General features: G+C 51.4%; 9 protein-coding genes across 9 annotated transcripts; 3 read left to right on the top strand and 6 right to left on the bottom strand.

Moving 5' to 3' along the window:
- Positions 1-809: 809 nt before the first annotated feature.
- Positions 810-3664, bottom strand: Triagg1_6262 (uncharacterized protein; the record flags this gene model as incomplete). The annotated part of the gene is made up of 3 exons (XM_062900867.1): positions 810-3304; positions 3389-3517; positions 3649-3664. 3 exons carry the CDS (start codon positions 3662-3664, stop codon positions 810-812), a joined length of 2640 nt encoding a protein of 879 aa, XP_062754808.1.
- Positions 3665-4631: 967 nt separating this feature from the next.
- Positions 4632-6144, top strand: Triagg1_6263 (uncharacterized protein; the record flags this gene model as incomplete). Its single annotated transcript, XM_062900868.1, has 5 exons — positions 4632-4926; positions 5000-5094; positions 5162-5253; positions 5311-5803; positions 5938-6144. 5 exons carry the CDS (start codon positions 4632-4634, stop codon positions 6142-6144), a joined length of 1182 nt encoding a protein of 393 aa, XP_062754809.1.
- A 255-nt stretch (positions 6145-6399) lies between these two features.
- On the bottom strand, positions 6400-7203 carry Triagg1_6264 (uncharacterized protein; the record flags this gene model as incomplete). The annotated part of the gene is made up of 2 exons (XM_062900869.1): positions 6400-7024; positions 7196-7203. 2 exons carry the CDS (start codon positions 7201-7203, stop codon positions 6400-6402), a joined length of 633 nt encoding a protein of 210 aa, XP_062754810.1.
- Positions 7204-7856: 653 nt separating this feature from the next.
- Positions 7857-9055, bottom strand: Triagg1_6265 (uncharacterized protein; the record flags this gene model as incomplete). Its single annotated transcript, XM_062900870.1, has 4 exons — positions 7857-7934; positions 7995-8339; positions 8409-8942; positions 9008-9055. The coding sequence occupies 4 exons, from the start codon at positions 9053-9055 to the stop codon at positions 7857-7859; spliced, it is 1005 nt and encodes a 334-aa protein (XP_062754811.1).
- A 1549-nt stretch (positions 9056-10604) lies between these two features.
- Triagg1_6266 (uncharacterized protein) lies at positions 10605-11623 on the bottom strand (the record flags this gene model as incomplete). Its single annotated transcript, XM_062900871.1, has 3 exons — positions 10605-10625; positions 10700-11391; positions 11497-11623. 3 exons carry the CDS (start codon positions 11621-11623, stop codon positions 10605-10607), a joined length of 840 nt encoding a protein of 279 aa, XP_062754812.1.
- A 709-nt stretch (positions 11624-12332) lies between these two features.
- Positions 12333-15545, bottom strand: Triagg1_6267 (uncharacterized protein; the record flags this gene model as incomplete). The annotated part of the gene is made up of 4 exons (XM_062900872.1): positions 12333-13091; positions 13148-13625; positions 13690-14837; positions 14895-15545. The coding sequence occupies 4 exons, from the start codon at positions 15543-15545 to the stop codon at positions 12333-12335; spliced, it is 3036 nt and encodes a 1011-aa protein (XP_062754813.1).
- Positions 15546-15803: 258 nt separating this feature from the next.
- On the top strand, positions 15804-17894 carry Triagg1_6268 (uncharacterized protein; the record flags this gene model as incomplete). Its single annotated transcript, XM_062900874.1, has 6 exons — positions 15804-15978; positions 16034-16074; positions 16149-16239; positions 16295-16377; positions 16430-16559; positions 16621-17894. The coding sequence occupies 6 exons, from the start codon at positions 15804-15806 to the stop codon at positions 17892-17894; spliced, it is 1794 nt and encodes a 597-aa protein (XP_062754814.1).
- Positions 17895-18197: 303 nt separating this feature from the next.
- Positions 18198-18973, top strand: Triagg1_6269 (uncharacterized protein; the record flags this gene model as incomplete). The annotated part of the gene is made up of 5 exons (XM_062900875.1): positions 18198-18213; positions 18316-18477; positions 18578-18687; positions 18746-18863; positions 18927-18973. The coding sequence occupies 5 exons, from the start codon at positions 18198-18200 to the stop codon at positions 18971-18973; spliced, it is 453 nt and encodes a 150-aa protein (XP_062754815.1).
- Positions 18974-19080: 107 nt separating this feature from the next.
- On the bottom strand, positions 19081-20842 carry Triagg1_6270 (uncharacterized protein; the record flags this gene model as incomplete). Its single annotated transcript, XM_062900876.1, has 4 exons — positions 19081-19615; positions 19672-19911; positions 19965-20518; positions 20606-20842. The coding sequence occupies 4 exons, from the start codon at positions 20840-20842 to the stop codon at positions 19081-19083; spliced, it is 1566 nt and encodes a 521-aa protein (XP_062754816.1).
- Between the last annotated feature and the right edge of the window lie 348 nt (positions 20843-21190).

Below are 21190 nucleotides of genomic sequence, written 5' to 3' on the forward strand. Positions count from 1 at the left end.
ATTGAAGAAAAGACAACATTTTGAAATAAATCATGCAATGGAGCCCTCTATGTGAATGTTTTGACTTGATTTGCTCGATTTACAATGATAGTTGAGTTGTAGACTTTTTACACACATATTGTAGACTTTCCATATATATATATATATATATATATGTATGTATGTATTTCCCTCCTTTGTTTGCTGCCCGTATTCCTACGGGGGTAGATAAGGTAGTCTATAGCTTTTTACTCAACATGCTTCGCTGTCCCTGCTTTGACTCATACCAAGTGGAAAAAAAAGGAAGTGAAAGAAACATTCAGCAGAAAAAAGAAACAACGCCAACAGAACTTTATATTATCCCCATTCACCCCTGTGAATGCACCCCGTCGTTCCCAAACGTACACACATCTCACATTGATAAAGGCACAAAATCGTAGCACCATCCATACAAGCTGTCACTGTCTCATCATAAGGTGTCATCTGCCCTATTTCGCAAAAACAAAGAAAACAAAACAAAACCCCGATGAAGGAAATGTGAAAACAAAGAGAAAGAGAAAGATGACCAGTTTGCCGTTTGACTCCTTTGGAAAACCCGTCCAGTTTCACCTACACGCCTAGACATCAAAACAATAAAAACGAAATGCCTTTTTCTTTTTTGCTGCTGGATGGGGGGGTAAATAAACTCAAAGAGGAATCCGAAAACCCACCGGTTTCCTCTGCATTGCGTTACTCTTCTTTTTACTCTCTCTCTCATTATAATGACAAAAATGCGCAGACGGCCAAGTTAATAGCCGTCCTCCGGCTGGAGAGAAAGACAAGTTACCTTCTTATTGGCGGTTAGCCATGGCCTGGTACAGCCTCTCTCTCATATTCGGTTCGGCCAGCGCAGCTTCAAGCTGCGTGGAGTCGCCAAATGCAGCGGCTGCATCTTGGACGTCGCGCTCGTTGAGGCCGTAATCCATGTCGAGATAGCTGTGCTCGGCAAAGCTTTGGAACTGGCTCAGGCTAGACGTCGTGGGTGCTGATGCCGAAGTTGCGGGAACTTGTTGGCCGTTGGTGAAGCCGGAAGACGGGTGGCGAGCCGTAGCGGCTTGCTGCTGTCCCTGCTGGCTCCGCGAGATGGCCAGAGACGCTTGTTGAGACAGGCTGGCGGCGCGAGCTTCGTCCGAGGTTTGCCTCGCCATGCTGGAAGATGCAAACTGTGATGCTTGGCCGCTGCTCGTGCCTCTAGCAAAGCTGCCGCCGCCGGCTACGTGCCCTAGCTGGCCTGGTAGCTGCCTTGTCTGAGGATAAAAGCCTTGCGAGGCCATATTCGTTGGGCTATTTCCGTACATTTGGCCTGGCCCTCTAGGTCTCGGGGCCCCTGGTGGCATGTGTCCACCTTGCTGAAGTTGCGGCGGAGGGCGCATCCCCGTGTTCTGCTGCTGAGGTCTTTGAGACGTAAACTGCTGCGGCTGTTGCTGGGTTTGAAGTGGCTGGTTCTGGTTTTGACTCTGAGGTTGCGTTGGTGATCGCTGCGGGTGATGTTGCTGCTGTAGATGCTGCTGGCTCGAGGCTTTCCTAACTGCGGCGCTCGCCAACTGGTTATCAAAATTATTGGTGGCCATGACTTGAGAGATGCTATTGTAGGAATTGTTTAGTATGGGCGACGTATTCATGCCGACGCGGCCGGATTGAGAATCGATATTGCTGAACATGGGGTTTTGAAGCGACTCTCTAGATACCCGCCGACGTTTCATAGTATTTGGATCAGACGCGGCCATCTGTAACGACGCCTCATCGCCGTGTCGAATCTGCGAGGAGACATCGGGGCCTGCAATTGCCGATAGTGAATCCCTAGCAAGCTGCACTGGATCGCCGACTTTTCTCTTCTTGACATGCGAATGATTGTTGATGGAGCGAAATTGGTCCAATGACTGCATTCCCGATCCAGCCCAACTACTCACACCCGGAATGGCGCCTGTTTGGCTTGTCTGGGGGGCTCGCATAGCCATGTGTCCGCCATGTTGCGCTACTGGATTCTCCTGCATCGTGGGCGAGGGGTGGTGTTGCTGCTCTGCCCTGGGCGGCATCGTGTTCGCAAAGGAGGAAATGTTATTCAGACTCCCCGTTGTCTTGTGTGCTAAAGGAGAAGGTGCAACAGGATTCGAGGTTGTCGATGTCGGTAGCAGACCGTGGGAGGAGTCCGCACCCGCTTGGCCGGCTTCGGGGGTATTCTTTGGTCGGTTCTTAGATCCCTTAGGTCTACCTCTCTTCTTGCCCGTCCCCGGAGTGCTCATGATACTGGAATCAGGGTCAAGATGCGTTGGCATATCAGCATGATACGAGGGATTGAGAAGCCCATTTCTAGGTTGCTCGCTGGATCCTGGCTCAGTCTGGGACAGGCGGAGCATATTATGCGAGCCAAGAGCGTCAACCTGGCTGGACGAGTGATGTGCCATATCCGACTTTTTGATGCCTTTGTCTATTCGGGGTTTGGAACTCTTGCTCCCCTTTGGCCGTCCCCGCGGTCTTTTCACAGGAGTGCCAGCTGCATCTTGCGTTCCCGAGGGCTGTGAAGGTTCTACTGCAGCATCAGTGGAGGATGGTGGAGCGGCGGGAGCGGTTGCTGAATGAGATAGAGTTGGAGGTTGAGCTGACGAGGGCACGTCTGAGACGGTAGCAGCTACGGCAGCAGCGGCAGCAGAGACTATATCGCTCTGGAGGGACGGATGCGGTGCTATAGCTGAAGGGTTTCCTTCGACCGGGGGGAATATCTCGGCGACCCAGCCGACGAAAATAGATCCCTGGCCATTGTTGTGTCCACTTTCTGGAAATCCCGAATCGTGCGATGAAGGAGCGCCTGGGATCCCCCCAAAGTATGCCAGTGCTTTGCACAGCTGGTCCACCACGACAACGGGATTCAAGCTGCGTAATAGGGTGAGAAGCCGAGCCTGTTCGGCCTTGGCCTCGTGCGGCAAAGGCCCTAGGCTACGGGCAGGTAGAGGGTAGGAGGGACTCGGATAGCCATTTTGCGAAGCCCCATAGGCCGGGGCGGAAGAGCGCGGATCGGGATCGGTGGGCGGAATCCACGCCAGCTTGCTACGTTTGATGGATTGGTAGCCGCGCATATTGGCCAGTCTCGCTGCCGCCTCCGTCTCCTCGCTCGTACGCTTTGCAGCAGCGTTCCGCAGGGCGGCCTGTGCGCTATTTATGTCGATGTGCATGACGCCAAAGTTGCCGTTCTTGTTGTCGGCCTTGCCCTTGAGCTTGCTGGGCACAGGGTTCTTGACACGACCATCCGTGGTGTGAATGGAGGCTCCCTCCGGGGCATCGGTCACATCTGGGCACTGCAATGAGCAAATCGATCCGGCCAAAGGGCACCAGATCCGAGGGCCTGGCGGAGCGATGAATTGCGCCTACATACCATGACTAGAGGTGCGGATCGGGGTCGAGGACCTGGGGCCGGGAGTTGCGGACGACTCCAGCGCGATTTCAGCCTTTGCGGGCGAGCCCTCGGGCGGAGGAGATTCGCAGATGGCGAGCGTCGCAGAAGCTGCCAAGAGCAGGTCAGAGGCGACACGGGCCGGGGGATGGTTGCGGAAAGACAAGACAACAAAGACGGAGAGGCAGAGGCAGAGGCAGAGGTAGAGGTAGAGGCAGAGATACGAGACGGGGAAAACGAACCAGGAGCTGCGGCCATGGCGCTAGGATGATGCGCCTGCAGACCGCCTCATGCCCAGCGCGCGGGCTAGGCGAATTGGAGCCTCGGGAGGGCTGGCGGAGAGAGAGGCTTGTCTCAGAGCTAGAGCTGGATGTTTTTGATTATGGCGATGCCGGGCCCGGGCGAGGGCGATGCTTGGAGCTTGCAGCAGCGGCGAGGGTTTGGAGAAGGACGGAGAGCGAACAAACAGGCCCCGGAATTGGCGTCTCGAGGCGCTCACATGGTCCGGCAGCGAGGGGCGGTCAGCAGTCCTTTGTATCGCCGTCACAGGCCGTGATGTCGCGCGTTGCAGGCGGTTGTCATGTCCATGGCCTGACAAAGAAAGTTGGCGGTGCACGGCGCATCGTTTCTCTTCATACTCCGACTGAACCTGCTGCTGAGACGGGACTAGCGCCGCCCGTAGCGCTGTGATTCCATATGCATGTACGGGGGGGGAAGATGCTGCGTAGATGAATATTGCTGCATGTATGCGCAGGCGTGAGGCTGCAGAACGCCAATGCCGAGTTTCTTCCTTGTTAAGGCGAGGGGTTGGTGTTTAACGGGGACCCGGGCCGTGGATTATGTATTGAGTACCTGATGCCTTGCGAGCTTTCATGCATTAACCTGTGTATCGGCTACTTTGATCTTGCTCAGCATCCCCCACTGCTGGAGCTGGGCTGGACTAAGCTGAACTGTCACTGGACTTGCTCGCCAACTTGCTTCTGCTTGCCGCAACCTAATTTATACATTGGATGTAGCCAAGCAGCCATTCAAGCTTGTCTCGGCGCTGTTTTTCTTTCCTCTTCAAAGCCAGAGCTGCCATCCTTCTCCGGGCCTTTGCGTGAGAGAGATTCCCTTTTGTTTATCCTCTCCGCCCTCCTGCTTTTTGCTCGTCCCGTCTCTTTGCTCTTTCTCGTCCTCCTCCTCATCGGGTCTACTTCTATCTCCGTCACCAGCGGCCACCGCCATGTCGTCCAAATATGCGCTGATATCGCTGCCTCAAAGCGCCTTCGACTCTGGAAGCCGGGACGAGGCCATCTCGTCGTTGAGCGCGACCATCACCGCCGACAATGGCACCGTCCTGCCTTTCGCCATTCCCGACTTCAAGATCGGAACTCTAGACCTGCTGGTCCAGCAAGCCGATGACCTGGCCAAGCTCGACGCGGCGTGCCAGTCGGTCGTCGCCAAGGTTGCGGATTCCTTGCGCACCGTGCTCAACAACGATGAAGACCGAATGGCCTCGTACAAGATGGTCAATGATAGTTAGTCGAGCCCAAATATGCGCTTCTGTATGGTGTACGTGGTGGTGGTGGGGGGACTGACGACATGCGGCAGAGCCAACCGATCACTATCTGCGCAACTTTAGCTGGAACAAGATGAGGTACCGAGCCGATAAACCTATAGCTGAGCTCATCAGCACTCTCCAGAAGGTATGCCTTTATCGAACCTTTGTCCAAACCCGCCAGGCGAAGCTCATCCATCTTACGCGCGGCTTAGGAGCTCAACACGGCCGACAATGATGTCAAGTCCAAGTTCAACCAGTACAACACCGTCAAGACGAACCTTGCAGCTCTGCAAAGGAGACAAACGTGAGTACCTCGCATCTGCTCAGCTGCCCTTGGCTAATTGACCCGTCTCGGCTGCAGGGGCACTCTCGCAACGAAATCTCTCACTCCGATTGTGAAGCCATCGCTCCTCGTCCAAGACTCCGAGTACCTCGAGACCCACCTCATCGCCGTGCCGACGAATGCAAAGAAGGACTTCATTAAGAGCTATGAAACGCTTGCGCCCATGGTGGTGCCCCGGTCCTCGGTCGAAATCGACCATGACGACGAGTTCACACTGTTTGCTGTTGTGACGTTCAAGAAGCACAGCGCCGAGTTTGTCCACAAGTGCCGAGAGCAGAAATGGACGCCCCGTCAGTATAAGCATGTCGAGGGCGGCCGGGAGGAAGAGCAGCGTGAGCTGGATCGCGTCACCAACGAGGAGCGCAAGGTCTGCGGCGAGGCTCTGCGCATGGGAAGGACTGGATGGAGCGAAAGCGTCATGATCTGGATCCATGTCCTCACCTTGCGCGTCTTTGTCGAGGCCGTGCTACGATACGGATTGCCGCTGGACTACGCCACAGCTCTGATCAAGGTATGTTGCGATGCGCCGCTGCTTGCGAATGCACCCCTTTATTCATCTACCCATCCCCGTCAACCATGACCATCCCAGATTGTTCATGTATATATATATCCTCTCGTGCACAAGACTGACTACATGTGGTACAGACAACATCGAAGCTGGCTCCCAAGGCAAAAGCAGCGCTCGACTCCAAGTACTCGTACCTGGGCGGAAATGCGTTTGGACGAGACAAGCACGGCAGGGTCACCAAAGACGACGCCGCCCTCAGCTCGGAGATGGCTGCGGCAGGACTGGGGACCGGCGAGGGACACGAGTACACGGCTTTTGTTTACTACGAGGCCGAATTCCCCTGAGCGTGGCATAGAGATGTAATTTTTTTTTTTCTAAAAAGCGTCATACGCCTGTATTCTATCATTATTGTCTGTGTCCGTGATAAGACTTTTTCTTTCTTTTTCTTTTCCTCGTTGCACTTTGTTCTATATCAATCCATCATTTTCAATGTGAAAAAGACCAAGTGTGGTGTGATTTTCTTTGCGCCCGAATGTTTATTTCCCTTTTCTCCCCTTTCCTTATCTCTTTCTTCCTTGCATATAATATGATATTTGCTTCTAGTTCTTGACCTCGCTCTTGACGTAACCCTTGGCAATTAGCCAGTTTGTGATTTGCGCAACACACTCCTCAACCGTGTTCTCATGCGTCTTGATTGTAATCTCAGCGTTGACAGGCTCCTCGTAAGGAGCCGAGATGCCAGTAAACTCCTTGATCTCGCCGGCACGAGCCTTCTTGTAGAGGCCCTTGGGGTCGCGCTGCTCGGCCACCTCGAGGGGCACGTCGACAAAGACCTCGACAAAGGGGATGGGCTCGTCGCCGTCCTGGTTGGTCTTTGCGTGCAGGTCGCGGGCGAGGTCGCGGTCGGCGCGGTAGGGCGAGATGAAGGAGGTGATGGCGACGGTGGAGGCGTCGGCGAAGAGCTTGGCGACCTCTGAGATGCGGCGGATGTTCTCGTTGCGGTCCGTCTCGGAGAAGCCCAGGTCCTTGTTGAGGCCGAAGCGCACGTTGTCGCCGTCGAGGCGGTAGGCGGCCAGGCCTAGGTGCAGGAGGTGCTGCTCGAGGGCGGTGGCGACGGTGGACTTGCCCGAGGCGGAGAGGCCCGTCAGCCAGATGGTGAGGCCGCGCTGGTTGCGGAGCTGGTTGCGCTCGCGGCGGGAGAGGGAGGGATGCCAGGTGATGTTGCTGATGTTGAGGGTCAGCTTTGCTTGGAATATGCGTGGTGGTGATGATGATCCAATGGGCGGATGTTATGGTGGTTTGGGTGAGGGTTTGAAGATGGAGATGGTGACATTTTTCGTCTCAAGGTTGCAAAGGCGGGGGAGGGGCAGAGGGGGCGGGTTACTGGTTACGCACGTGGCCATTGTGTCAGGTAAAGTGATAAGACGAGATGAATTGAGGAACAGCTGAATTTCGCTTGTTTGCGTTGGACGAGGAGAAGATGGAAAAGCAAGTGAAAAGAAAAGACTGGTAAGAAAAAAGAAAGAAGAAAAAAAGAGGGAAAAGAGATGCAGAGATGGAAAAAGAAAAGGTGGAGATTCACTGCGACATATATAAGGGCCTGATGATGAAATACAGATGCGAGATGGGCGATCTCTGACTTGGAGTTGGTCTCTGTAAGTTGCAGCAGATTCGCCCACTAACGGCCAATCCCCCTCGGACCCTCGCCCAGCATTAAAGAACCTCAATGTGCTGACACATTCCCCCTCCGCTGTGACATTCATGCTAAAGAAAAGAAAAGAAAAGAAAAGAAAAAAAAAAGAAGCTGCTGCTAGTGCTGGTCAAAACCCACTTGCAACGTCGAATTCTACTCCAAGATAGGCCAAGGCGGTTGATGTGCTCATTGGGGAGGCTGATGGCGACAGTCCGAAACCGCCGACTTCCGCTCCGCTGATCTGGTCCCCCGTTGTTTTTCCGCACATGACTTTTCTTCTCTCACATTGCGGCAATCCCCTTTCATTTCGAGAGCAATAACATTTATTGTACAGTAGTATCTTGATGTATATACGCATCTATTTTACTTTTGCCTGCTAAACAATGCAGAGAAATCAGCCTTCTCGCAGTATTCTCTAAAAGACGACATCTTAACTCCGTACTAGATGATGAAAGTCAGCTTATCGAATCGCCTCTGTATAGGTGGTGAGATCAAACTTACCTTTCCTGGCCCAACAATCCCTGCTTCTCTTCCCTCATACCCAAATTCGAACGCAAACAAGACGTTGCATCCGAATTCATGACCCAAACCACCGGGGATGAGCTCATTGATCTCATCATATGACAACTCGTCGATGCCTCCGTATGGGACGCCCTGGGTCTCGCAGAAGATGCGAAGATAGTCGTTCCAAGAAAGATATTCGCCCACGGCAAACAAGTTTGTGTTGGGAGGCGCTTGTTCGACAAGAGCCTTGACGTTAGGCCCAAGGTCGGTGCCAACGTTGCCGAGAGGGATGGGCTTGTGGGCGACGCCGGGGACCTTCATTCGATAAGTGCCATCGGGTTGCTGAACAGACAGGATTCGTTAGCTGAGCCATGTTGGTTAGAGAGGGGAGACAAATTCTTCATCTGTTACCTTTGTTGGTTCTACTGGCAGTCCCCATTCCAATGCGATTTGGTAGTAGATTGGGGCTTGGATTTGCGAGAACTTGTCTTTGAGCTCAGGAAGGCTTTGCGCATATGTAACAGCTTGGGCCTTGGAGTCCATGTGGTATAGCTTTGAGAACTTGCCACCACTCGATTCCGTTGCATTAGCCATGGAGCTGAAGATGTATCGGTCTAATGTGGATGCCGTTGAGGCTGCAGCATCGGCAAGGTTCTTGCCATGTCGCAGCTCAACTTCGTAACAGTATTCGATGAGTTCCTGATCAGGCTTCTTGAGCTCTTTGCTTTGAGGGTTGCCAAAGATGTTCCAGAAATCAGTGACGCCGAAGATGACATTGGCGCCTTTAAAGGCCCGCTTGAGCGACTCGACGTCGTCGAAATCGGCCTTGACAATCTCGACGCCCTTTGCGGCCCACGCTTTGGCGGCTGCGGATTCGGTATTGCGAGTTACGCCGCGGATGGTATAGCCAGGGGTTTGGAAGAAGGTGTTGGCAACAGAGCCGCCCTAGATATGGTGTTAGTAACCAACTGCGGCGCATTCGATTAATCAGAACGCATTCATTGAGAGACACTCGCCTGAACTCCGGTGATACCTGTAATGGCAACGAGTTTCGTCATGTTGTTGGATTGTCGGTTATTGTTTAAATGTGTAACAGGTCTCGAGTCGATTGTTTGTTGGATCAAGATGTTGATGCTTTTGAGTTGTGGAATATTACATGCAGAACTGGGCTCAAGAGGTATTAATATAGTTGCACGAAATTCATATCACCAACTCTTCTTCTAAAGTTAGAACACCGAAGGATGAATCCATTTCTCAACTACATCACATCCAGTACTCCGTTTCTAACCAGCTCTCTAAGCGAACTCCAACATACGAATACATACAGCAATTTGTAAGATTTTAATCGCATTAAGTTACTGTAGCCCCAGGAACTTACGTGCGACAAGGAAGACCATTGCCCGAGTTGGAAACTTTCTTGTGGCTTTGGCCGGGCGAATTTGTAAGATTCCTCCATTCATTCGGCTTGGGACTCTACATGTACAGCCACCGAACTTATGGTAGAAGGCGCGTACCCCATCTCGATGTCCTAATTGGGAATGTGGAGTAACCGAAACTGGATGTCTTTTGCCCATGAAATTTGAAGCTACAGCTAGCAAAGATAACGTGATTGTTTTGGCACAGTAAACACAACCATATGAATACCTACCTTAGTTTACAACCGTTACTTACTAAACCCACAACGGGCCAAAGAATAAAAGCATTAGCACGAATGAATTCATTGTGATTTTGTATCCCATGACATCATAATCATGCGAAACAGAGGCCGCTGGATACTCCACAACAGCCAGTATGCATAATCCAGATGCCTAAGCTAGGGCTGACAAACTATTTACTTACTGCCGTCGGTATCCAATGGTGATTCCATTCTAGCAACCTGCACTAAATACTAATCATTTCTTAGTCATGAAACTATCGATGTGATACCCAGTCTGAAATGCCGTCTTTGACTCCTGTCCATCTTCTTAGTTTCACTTGAAAGTTCCAGACATGCTGCAGGGCCGAAGATTGACGCCGTTTCTACCTATAGGCAGAAGTAACAAAACCGCTATACACGAGGCCGGCCTGGAACTCTAGGCTTCGGTCAGCAGGCTTTGCTAACTTACCTACTACATATCATGAGATCGATTTGTGTACCTTCACATGTCCACAATCAGTGTTGAAAGTGCCAAGTAGTACACAGTAGGTGAGAGGGTTTGAAAGGAGTTTTGCACATGACTGTACTGCAGCACATCCTTTTTAATACTATCATTGTCTTAGATCAGGCATATACGTATATTTATTTTATATACTCAGCATGGGTCGTCCTTTGTACTTGGTGTATTTGACTTGATTGCAAAACAATGTCCTAGAGGTATATCATGTATAGCATCCATCTGGCTCGGCTCCATCAACTGCGGAGACGAACAAGCATTCCCCTCTCTGCTTTCTAGCACGGCATCTACTGCCTCGTTGTCAAAGTATGTGTGTAGTTCTAGTATAATCTATTCCCGCCGTCGCTGTCCAAAAATATGAAAAAAGAACAATGAAAGAAGAAATGGAGGCAAAAACAAAAACGTAGCAATTCTATACGCTCGTCTTCCCATCTCGCCATGATACTGTATCATTTTAGGTAATCCGGGGCATCAGCTGCATAGAATAAAGATTGTCAGCCACAGTAAGCCTTACAAATTAAAACATCCATCCGAGACACAAAAACTTACCGCCGCATACTTGGGAGAGATGAACAATCCCTTGGCCTCGACCAAAGTCACCGGCTTCTCGCCCGGCCCAGGCAACGTCTCAATGCTCCCCTCGGCCCACGCCTTGCGCCCCTCGACCTTGACCGTCTTGCCGCGCAGCACCAGGAAGCTGTTGGCCTGCGTCGGCTTGCGGTAGTTGATCTCCAGGCTCGCCGTCACGGCAATCTTGTGCGGCAGCGCGTCGAAGCAGCCCCTCGCCAGCCCCTCGTCCAGCATCGTCGCCAGCAGGCCGCCGTGCACGAGGCCCGGGTGGCCGCACAGCCGGTCGCCAATGTACGTGACGCTGACGATGGACTTGCCGCCGTCCTCGATGAAGGCGACGGGCGGCACCATGATCATGCCGTCGCCTGATAGAGCGCCGCCGGTGAGCGTGCGGCTGCGGACCTCGCTCGACATTTTTAGGTGCGGCCGCGACTCCTTGAACTCTGGCCGTGATCGTAACTCTTGGACGATCGGGTGCTTGTTGATTGTTTCTTCGATCTGCTGCAGCTCGTCGCTGTCGGGGACGAACAGCAGGGCGGACTCGGCGTCGGTGAACGAGGCAAAGCCCTTTTGTACCATGGAATAGAATGTTGCTGCCGCTCCAAGGCCGCTAAAAGCAATGCCATATAGGAGCAATCCGAGGCCTCGACCGACACGTCCCTTGGGGGCTGCTGTAGTGGTGGAAAACAACTCAGACGTTAGCAACATCATCTTCTTCCCGCTCTCCGTATGTCAACCACGCAGAGATCAAGGCAATCCCCAAAGAAAAGTCTTACCCTGTGCAGCCTCAGCATAGCACCGTCGTTGAGCGGCTCCTCTAAGCGCAACAAGTGACGGCTGTTGGCCACCTCGAGCCATCATGCCGATGCGGCGCCCGCCACGGGCAATTTGCTGGCTAAACATTTCCGTACAATTGCCTCCTGTCTTTGACGCCTCTCATCTGCAACAGAAAACAAACACGAAGAAATTAAGAAGAAGAAAAAACACAAGTGAACAAAAGCCCAACAAAAAAGAACGTATGTAAATTGCCGAGGCCAAAAAAAAAAAGGGACCGCCGCACCCATCACGCCTTTATAATCATCGCCGGCGTAATGGTAGGTATGTACGGAGTATGTATACGCCGATAAGATAAACTGATACGCCTCTTATCGGCGGTCCGGTATCCCGATTCTAGCCCAAGCCGCGCTTTTTGGCTCCATCGGCGTATCCGAGTTCGGGCAGCGAAAGCCTCGGATATTTTTCTTGCGCTCCCAGGTTCGTCGCCAGACACACTGTGGCTTCGGATCGGACATTTCCTTGCCGGCTGAGTGTCACTGTTTATTCATCATGGTTGCATCCAAGTCGAATGGGAAAGGCTTCGAGAATCCCGTGGTTTTCCCTTGTTTGGTCCCATTGGTGATGGCCATATTGTCAAGAGTGACATTCGCCCCAAGCACATGGTGAAGCATCAGACTTTGCTGGTGCACCTCAGACATCACTTACACCTCTTTGTATGTAGCTCTAATATATACACAAGCGCGCCGTTGTAGACTGGCCAATAAACATGCTTCCTATATTCTCGCCGCCTTCCGGGCCCGATTTTGATTCCTTATTAATCTGCTTTTTGTCTGTTTTACAAGTCATCATCTCCCGCCAAAAGCTCTGCATAGTCGTCCACCGACGCAAACGTGGGCAGACCCCTGAGCATCTTTCTTCTAGCCTTGCGCTTGTCTCCCTTCTCCTCATCCTCATCGGGCACATCTGGAGCGACCAAACCGTCCTCATCTGAACCTTCTTCCTCTGAGTCGTCACCAAATTCCACACTAACGTCATCCTCATCCTCGTCATCCTCGCCATCGAGTGACAAGGCAGGCGAATCATCGTCACCAGATCCCATGTCCAGATCATCCATATCGTCAAAGCCAGCATCGGAGGCATCTTCATCAATGTCAGGTTGAGCATTGACCAACGCCTTCCAGATCTCGTCCTCTTCCGCATCGCCTTCATCGTCTTCGCCACCTGCCGCAGTCTTCTTCGTAGTCTCCTTGCCCTCCTTGGCGATTTGCTGGAAGTATTTGTGGAAGAAGACATCCTCTGCAGCAACATCCTCTGCTTTCTTGTTCCAGAATGCAGCCGAGTTGACCTGGGTAGTGGATGAGCTAGTCCGTCCGCTACCCAGCCAGATATCTCCGATATCTTTGGCGGCCTTGAGAGGCTGCATAATGGATGCACCACGCGCATCTGTGGCCTTTGCGTTTCTGTACACAAACTTGTCCAGGAATCTGATAAGACTGTGGCTCTCCATATCGGGCTTGAGCATTTTCTGATTGCTGTTCATCAATGAAGAAGCAAACTTGCTGACGGCAGGGTGAAAGTGACTTTGAATTGGAACCTAAGGCGACAGTTAGATATTGATAACGTTATCATCTTGCGGAGAATTCAACATACCACCTCCCACAGGCAACTTCTGTGGGCGTTGCTGTGCTCTGGATTCCGTTTGCGTCCATCGTACGTCGGTCGATCTTCGGGCGCTTCATCATCAAACACGGATTCTTCGGGCGACTCAACCAAAGTTGAGAGGTCAGGGAACGTTTGCCTGAGATGCGAAATGACATAGAGCAAGCCACAGATGAAAGGGGGCTGGTGAAGGCCCGCCACTTGCAGCATCCGCTTGGCGAAAGCCTTGACTCTACGCACATCAACATCGTTCTTCAGTGCGCGCAGAAGCAAGTTCAGGTAGAGCGCCTGCTTTGAAGAGGTCATGAGGCGTGGGTCAAGTAGTGACTCGTACAGAGTTCTGTAGAAACGGTCGCTGCCAAGGTTTCTGGCAGAGGAGAGATGTTGAATGAGCAGCAAAGCTTGGATGCCAGTGTTGAAGTTGGAAGAGTGCGCAATCTTGAAAAGCGTGTCGAGGTGACGCTCCATACTATGAACAAGTTAGCCATCTTCACGCAATTCTGCTGCAACTGCTTTGACGTTTAGACACTTACACCATGTCATTAGTGCCCACAAATGGTGCGGCACGGTTGACACCGGTCAACAGCGCAGAAACAAGTTTATCAGCTGCCTCAGTCTCTGGGATGGAAGCGGCTGCTGGCCTTGTCTGGTTAGCTGGCTTTCCGGATGACGAACCCTTGCCGGGCTTCTGTCCCTTCTGGGCCTTGCTAGATTCCTCTTCTATCGGCATGCCAAGCTTTCCCGTCTTGAGCATTGTGGCAAAAAGGTCGAAATAGATGCGAAGCAGAGCCTCAGCTACAGCCGGCTCCTTGTTTGAAAGGATTGTTTGGTTAAGGGTGTTGATGGCATAGTAGCGTGAACGATGGTCTTGCGAGGGTCGAAGTAGAATTTCCTGTTCCACCGTTCGTACAATGACCGGCTTCATTCCAGGGTGGGAGTTTTGCAGCTGTAGGAGGAGATATGACGCCCGTGACGAAATCTTTCGATCACGGTCACCCAACTTGTTGACGAGTAGAGTGAGAAGGTTCGATTCTTGCTCTGGCTTGTCCTTTAGCAAGGCATAGACGAAGTCGACAGCCTTCATTCTGGAGTATTCAATCTCATCGGAGCACCAGACTTCCAGAAGCTGAATGATTTTGAAATAAGTCTCCTTTAACCAATCCTCGTATACCCAAGATATCAGATGCGCTTGTGTAATTTTGCCGGGCAAAGGTTGGCTTGGGGCCCATATTTTGGCAGAAGCTCGTTGAAGTGAGCCCAAAAGGCCTGGCTGAGACTGAAACGTCTTCAATCGCCGATCCGATGGTAGAAGCGTGCCAGGGCCAAGCATATCCACGAGCGCCCCTATAGCTCCAATGGCTTGTGCTCGACTCTTCTTCGAGGCTAGATTCATCAGGGTGTCGAATGCGCGGATGTTGTGAACGGGAGATTCTTGACAGGCCAAGGTGAGAGCGGAAACCTTGTCGGTAAGGGTACCAGAAGTCATAATGGTGGCAAGAAACTTGTGAGACGTAGATGCAAAAATGGTTGTTCTGTATTTGGCCGCCTCCGTCTCCAAGAGATATTTCCCATGCTCCTTCAACGTGTTGATGGCCGACATGAATGGGCCAATGTCATCCACCGTAGGCCCGGGTAGCTGGGCTAGTCTAGCAGCATGCCAGTCTGCGCGCGGCTCGAAAATCTAGCTCACTGAGTTAGTTGTCAGAGATGCCGTTGAGACTCAAGGATATCGACTTACCAGGCCTTCGACTCGTCGCATGTCGTTCTCAGCAGGGCCCTTTTCTTTTGATTCCTTGTTCGTTTTGCCGTTGTTCTGATTCTTTTTCTTGTTCTTGCCATCGTCCTCGCTGACTTCGTCCTCGGAATCATCGCCGTCGTTGTCGTCCTCCTGATCACCTTCTTCTTCTTCCTCTTCTTCTTCATCGCTAGCGTCAACCGGCACAAGTCCAGCAAAGCCAAGTTGTTTGGATAGAGCTGCCAGCTCCTCTTTCAGACGCTTGTCTACTGGTGCCTTTGACTCCGATGCGACGGCTTCATCATCGGAAGCGACTTCATTGATCAGGCGCCAATCTTCCTCGTCGCCTCCCAGGGCCTTGATTTCGGCCAGCAAAGCCTCTTCATCGGCTTTGGTGTTTTTCGCGGGCGGTGCTGCACCCTCGGCATCGCGCTGCTTTCGCTGCTTCTGCTTGCCAGAGGCTTCCGTAGGCGGATTCTTTCGCTTGTAGGGATTGCCGTTCAATTTCTCCTGAATCTGGGAAGTGAGCTCGCTCAATCCATTCTTCAGCTTAGCTGCATCATTTTCAGAGCGCTGAGGCCCTTTGGCCTTTTTGGAGTGCTTAGCCATGGTGAAGATGCTGCCGAGTGTGTTGTAGCAGAAATCGGCTTGCATCAAATTTCTAGATGCGACGCAAGTAATTTTTTTGAAAGCTGCTTATCTTATCGGCCCACGCAGATTTGGTAGCGCCTATCGCGTCTGCTGTTAGCGCCTTGCGCTTATAGAACCGCCGTTTCAATTGTCTTGAACCTAACACAGGCTCTCTCATTGGTGATAGTTTCGCCTCATACGAGGTGCGATTATTGCATTGTTATCACTCATTTTCAGAATTATGTAAAAAATTAGAATGAATTGTCCTACCACTCACTAATCATGCGTGCTCCAGCCTTGGTCTATCATGGCGGATTTCGCCCGCTAACGGCCATTCGTAGCTCGAACCCCGTCCGAACATTTTCACAGCCTCTTTTTGCTCAGTCTCTACGGCCAAGATCAACGCTGTCCAAGATATGGGTTCCCACTGGCGGCGTCTCGGCCACTGATGGAGAAAGTATGGAACTGCTCTGTCATCAGATTTGAGGAAATGCCGGGCTAATTGTTCGCAGCTGGCCATGGCAAGCTGATCCGAGCTGGATTTCTACGTCAGGTAAGCCGACCTCACCTCATTTGATGGCCTGACCCTGTTCAAGGTGGTGTTGCTAATGTGAACCAATTTTCCAGGCACAATCTGGAGTTTTCCAACTTCTTCCATTGGGACTGCGTGTCCAAGATAAGATTGAGCGCCTCGTTGACAAGCATATGCAAAACCTAGGTGAGTCTAATCACCATGCAGTCCTGCGGTGATGGTTTGACTTAGTTCCTTTTAGGAGCCTCCAGACTGGCCCTCTCAACCCTCACAACTGAAGAGCTATGGCGCAAAAGTGGCCGCCTGGATAAAGTCTCTTCTGAGGTACAGCCGCGTTCGCAAGCTATCAAGATACACTTTACTAACACTCCACCAGCTCTTCCGACTCCGTGACCGCAAAGAAGTTCCCATCATGCTGTCACCCACACACGAAGAAGAGATCACGTCCCTTGTGGCCAGCACTTTGAAATCTTACAAAGACTTGCCTCTCAAGTTATATCAAATCAGTATGAGCCCTTTGCTGATCCCATTGACTCCTCATGCGCAACTTCTCACTGATCTTTGTAGCACGGAAATATCGAGATGAGATCCGCCCCAGGCACGGTTTACTAAGATCTCGTGAATTTATCATGAAGGATCTATATACATTTGACTTGACAGTTGAAAAGGCCGTTCAGACGTATCGCGACGTCGCCACCGCCTACAGTGCCTTCTTCGCAGACTTGAAGCTGCCCATATTAGTAGCTGAGGCGAGCTCGGGAGACATGGGCGGAGAGCATAGCCACGAATATCACCTTTCTCATGCCATTGGAGAGGACACTGTCGCATCCTGCAATAGCTGTGGCTATACCGCCAACGACGAAGTAGCTGCGGCTCGGTCACCCGGGCAGCTTGGGGACGCTGTTTCATCTTCATCCTTTGGTATCTGGCGCGGCATTACAAACGACAGAAAGACACTTGTAAATGTGTGGTACCCACGTCTGGGGAATTCGCCATCTGGAGACGTTTATAACATTCACGCTGTCAAGTCGGTCGTTCCCGAACTCGATACCAGTGTCAGTGATGCCGTATCATTCTGGAAAGAGGCCGTCCAACAGGCAGATGGGCATAGTGGAGAGCTTCAGCTCCTGAATGTCATTGATTCGAGACTTGCAACGGCCTTTGAGGATCTTCGCAGCGATCTCCCTCTTCTTCCTGCGGATCTCGCCGGTGACCAAATCCAGCAGTCGTCAATATCACAGACACCAGACGGCGCGGACCTAAACCTTTTGCGCATAACGGACGGTGATGGGTGCCCTCGCTGTAATACAGGGAAGCTCGAGATCCATCGCGCATTGGAGCTAGGGCACACTTTTCTTCTCGGAACACGCTATTCAGAGCCTTTGGAGGCATCCGTAGCGCTCCCGCAAAACCCAGGAGTCCAAGTTCCGGTCCAGATGGGCTGCTTCGGCATCGGCGTTTCTCGCATTCTCGGTGCTGTGGCAGAACAAATGGCAGATGATAAAGGGCTCAACTGGCCACGAGCTATTGCGCCCTTTGAGGTCGTCATGATTCCAACATCTGGAGTCAATGAGCAGACGTTTGAGTTTTACGATACATTGGCAAAGCATCAAGGAGGCACTGGTGCGGGACTGGACATTGTCCTGGATGACCGCAAGGAAGCGTTTGGATGGAAGATGCAGGACGCGGACATGACGGGCTATCCTGTTGTCATTGTGCTTGGAAAGGCTTGGAGGGAAAATGGCGTCTGCGAAGTGCAGTGCAGGAGGCTTTCGGTGAAGGAGAATGTCAAGGCGGAAGACGTTCCCCAATATCTGACGGCTTTGCTGGAGCGGCTATAAAACATGGCGACAAATGCCAACACCTCTCCAATCTAGTCCAGCTAAAACAAGAAGAAGAAGAAAATTTTAAATAAATAAATAAAAACAATTCAAAAATTGATTATCTACATAATACATGAAATTGATCTATTTTCACAATAAAATGCCCATCCAAAGCGCCGTAAATCCCACGTCCTCGTTACAAGGATCGCAAGCCCCTCTAAAGTCATCCGCCATAGTGGCCCATGGAGGGGCTCGTCTCTAAACCTCCAGCTCGCCCCAAGCTTCTCAGGCGCCGAAACAATCGACGACACACGAGCAGCCATGTCGAGCGAGACCAGTAAGACCTCAAACCCCCCCTCCCTCTCTTCTCTCCCATTCATTCTCGTTGCTTGAAAAAGATATGCAATAGCGCTGACCGCTTACCCTTTGTAACGTCTAGTCAATCTCGACACTCTCGAGCCCCAGCAGCTCGCGCAGGTCAAGAAGCAGCTTGAAGAGGAGCTCGAGCACCTTACGAGCTCCTTCGCCCAGCTCCACGGCGCCCAGAACAAGTTCAAGGAATGCCTCCGATGCGTACAGAGCCGAGCCGCCGATAGCCAAGGTACATTCCATATCCATCAGTCGTCGGGTGTCGCAAACGGACGAAAGGGGACGGGGAGCAAGACAGAAGGAAACAAAAGCTAAAATGGCAATACAAACAGGCTCAAAATCAGTCTTGGTCCCGTTGACCAACTCTCTCTACGTCAGCGGCGAGTTGACGAGCACCGATACCGTCTTGGTGGACGTGGGCACAGGGTTCATGATTGAAAAGGTTGCTATACCAGTTTTTTACCACCTGGCTTAAAGGACGGAAATCTAACACTCAACAGAAACTAAAATCGGCCGAGAAATTCTACGATGCAAAAGTAAAGGAGGTTGGCAATAGCTTAAAAGAGCTCGAGGCAATTGTTCAGAGGAAACAAATGAACGTTCGCACAATAGAAGAGGGTATGTCTGCTTACCCTTGTCGAATCAATTATTATATGGTTACTGACGTTGGATTTTCGACAGTTTTACGGAGCAAGATCATGGCCAGCCAAGCAGAAGGTCAAAGTTGAAAAGTACAGCCCGGGAGAAAAAAAAAATTGAATAAAAGAATTACCTCGCGCGTCCATCTGATGATTGATTACTATCCTCACACAACAAAACAGCCCCCATTATGAACCTATTGGTTGATGACGCTGGGGAGATCTTCGAATTCCTCCAAGGTCAAGGGCGGTACATCCTCCACATGCTGCTGGAGCTGCAAAACGACTTCAAGGAAGTTTTGGAACCTCCTCCCTAGGTCTGGATCAGTGCCAACCCAAACATTCTTGTGTCCCTCTCCCCAGTCCTTCCTCCGAGTATGCGGATTCACCTGGTTCATGGCCGAATCCCAGTGCTTGCCATAAAGCTGAATGCCCCACTCCATTTTCGCCTTCAGTCTCGTCTTGAGCCCTTTCCAAATCTGGGTTATGCTGATCTCTAGGATATAGGGAGTGCCATGAAGTTCGATGGCGAATGTCGTCTTCAGGCGAGTTTCCAATATCTTGTCTTTCCACTCCCCGGCTTGGCCGACTGCCACCTCGCCTGGTTTGAGAAAGTCGCCCGTTTCTTCGTATGTAGCTGGTATAAGACGCAGCTCCTTGATAAGTTTGTCGATGCCAGCTGGTACACTCTCAAAATTGTATGCATCTGCTCTGATGCCCCAATCAAGCCCCCTAAACCGGTTTAGATTAACACAGAGAGCGCAATTGACGATCCTTGGGCAGCTTACATATCCGGGGTGGCCACCACCCAGTTGAGCCACTTGGTTGGGCAGGCAATGCCCATCTTTGCTCGGGAGGTATCAAAGCTACCATTCTCGCAGCTTTCTAAATATACCACTTTCCGTTGCAACCCCAAGGCCAAGGCATATGTTCGCTTTATGGTATTGTGATCCAATTGAAGGCCGCCATCCCCTTCCAAGGCTAAGAAATGCTTTATAATGTGATTTGGGAGCTTGAGCTCGTTCAACCTTGAAGTCCGGTCAGCAAGGAGTGTGATGAGAGACTGATATGGAATGATTACCTGTCAACCAGTCCGATGCCTCCTCGAATTGAGAAGGACTTTGCCGCTTCCATGAATCCATCATAACTGAGCACACTATTCATGCCTTTGTGCTTCACAAACACCTTTAATTCCCCGAAACTCACACGCATCCTGAGCTCAGAGTCCACACTCATTGCGCACTCTGTGGAATTGAGGAGATGCGGGCGAAGGCGTTGGAGCAGTTTCGCCGCAGTTCTTTTTATATCCGATGATCCAGACAGCGGCGTGATTACTTTGGGCCTTGAATTGGGCGCCACTGATATGCGGGCGTCTTCGGTACATCTGGAACTTTGCTGGACGACAAGCACTGTGGCGAGAAGCTCTTTTTGCAGGCGCAGGTCGTGCACAGTTTGGTTGAATGCATGAACAGCTTCTTGCAAACCAGATGCCGACTCACTATAAATATCCCAGGCTTGGGTATCTCTAACCCTGGTGATCCACACGCGATGTTGTTTGCGAATGCCATCCAGTATGTCGGGATCCTCAATCGCCGAAGGGTATACTTCCCATGAGGAAGCGAGCACATATCGGGCCTCATGGAAGAGTCAGCAGCTTTCGAGTAATCACAATAGAAGGAGATATCAAAGGCACAATGCGGGAGAGCTGGTGGTATCACTTACTCGTATCACCTCTCGGTCTGTTGGTGGCTCGCCAAGATAGGATTCTTTGTTTGTAAGTGAAGCCTCCAGTCGCTTGTCGTTCACCTGAGCTTTGGCAGTTGGCATTTTCTTCGCTACCACCCATCCTTCCTTTGGTCCTTGAGTCTGTCGATTTTGAGGGTGGCCATTATTGCCATGATTGCGACGGTTGTCCCCCACGGGAACCCATGGAGTCGCTCGACCCTTGCCTTTGTTCATGGTATTTGTTTGCTGGGGGCCAGAGAAAATTGAAGGGTAAGAAGAAGAAGAAGAAAAGGAATATGGGACGTGATGATAAGGGAAATCCAAGCACGAGAGAGTCAGGTGCGGGTTGATTTAAGTTGTTTCCTGTTGATAGGGAGAGCCTGAGGCACCACTGCTGATGAGATGAAAAGAGAGAAAGGCCCTGGGGAAGAGAGTGAATAAGGTACATTCCCTGGAGGTCATGGTACCAGATACCTTAGGTACCGCTATCTCGTGAATCAGGCTGTATTTTGCATGCAAGTTGCCTTCAACGCCCACCTGACAAACGGCGTTTGCTCCGTTTACACACATGTGTGCGTCAGA

This window comes from Trichoderma aggressivum (genome assembly GCF_033847375.1).
Source record: "Trichoderma aggressivum f. europaeum strain CBS 100526 chromosome Unknown scaffold_024, whole genome shotgun sequence".
Lineage (NCBI taxonomy): Eukaryota > Fungi > Ascomycota > Sordariomycetes > Hypocreales > Hypocreaceae > Trichoderma > Trichoderma aggressivum.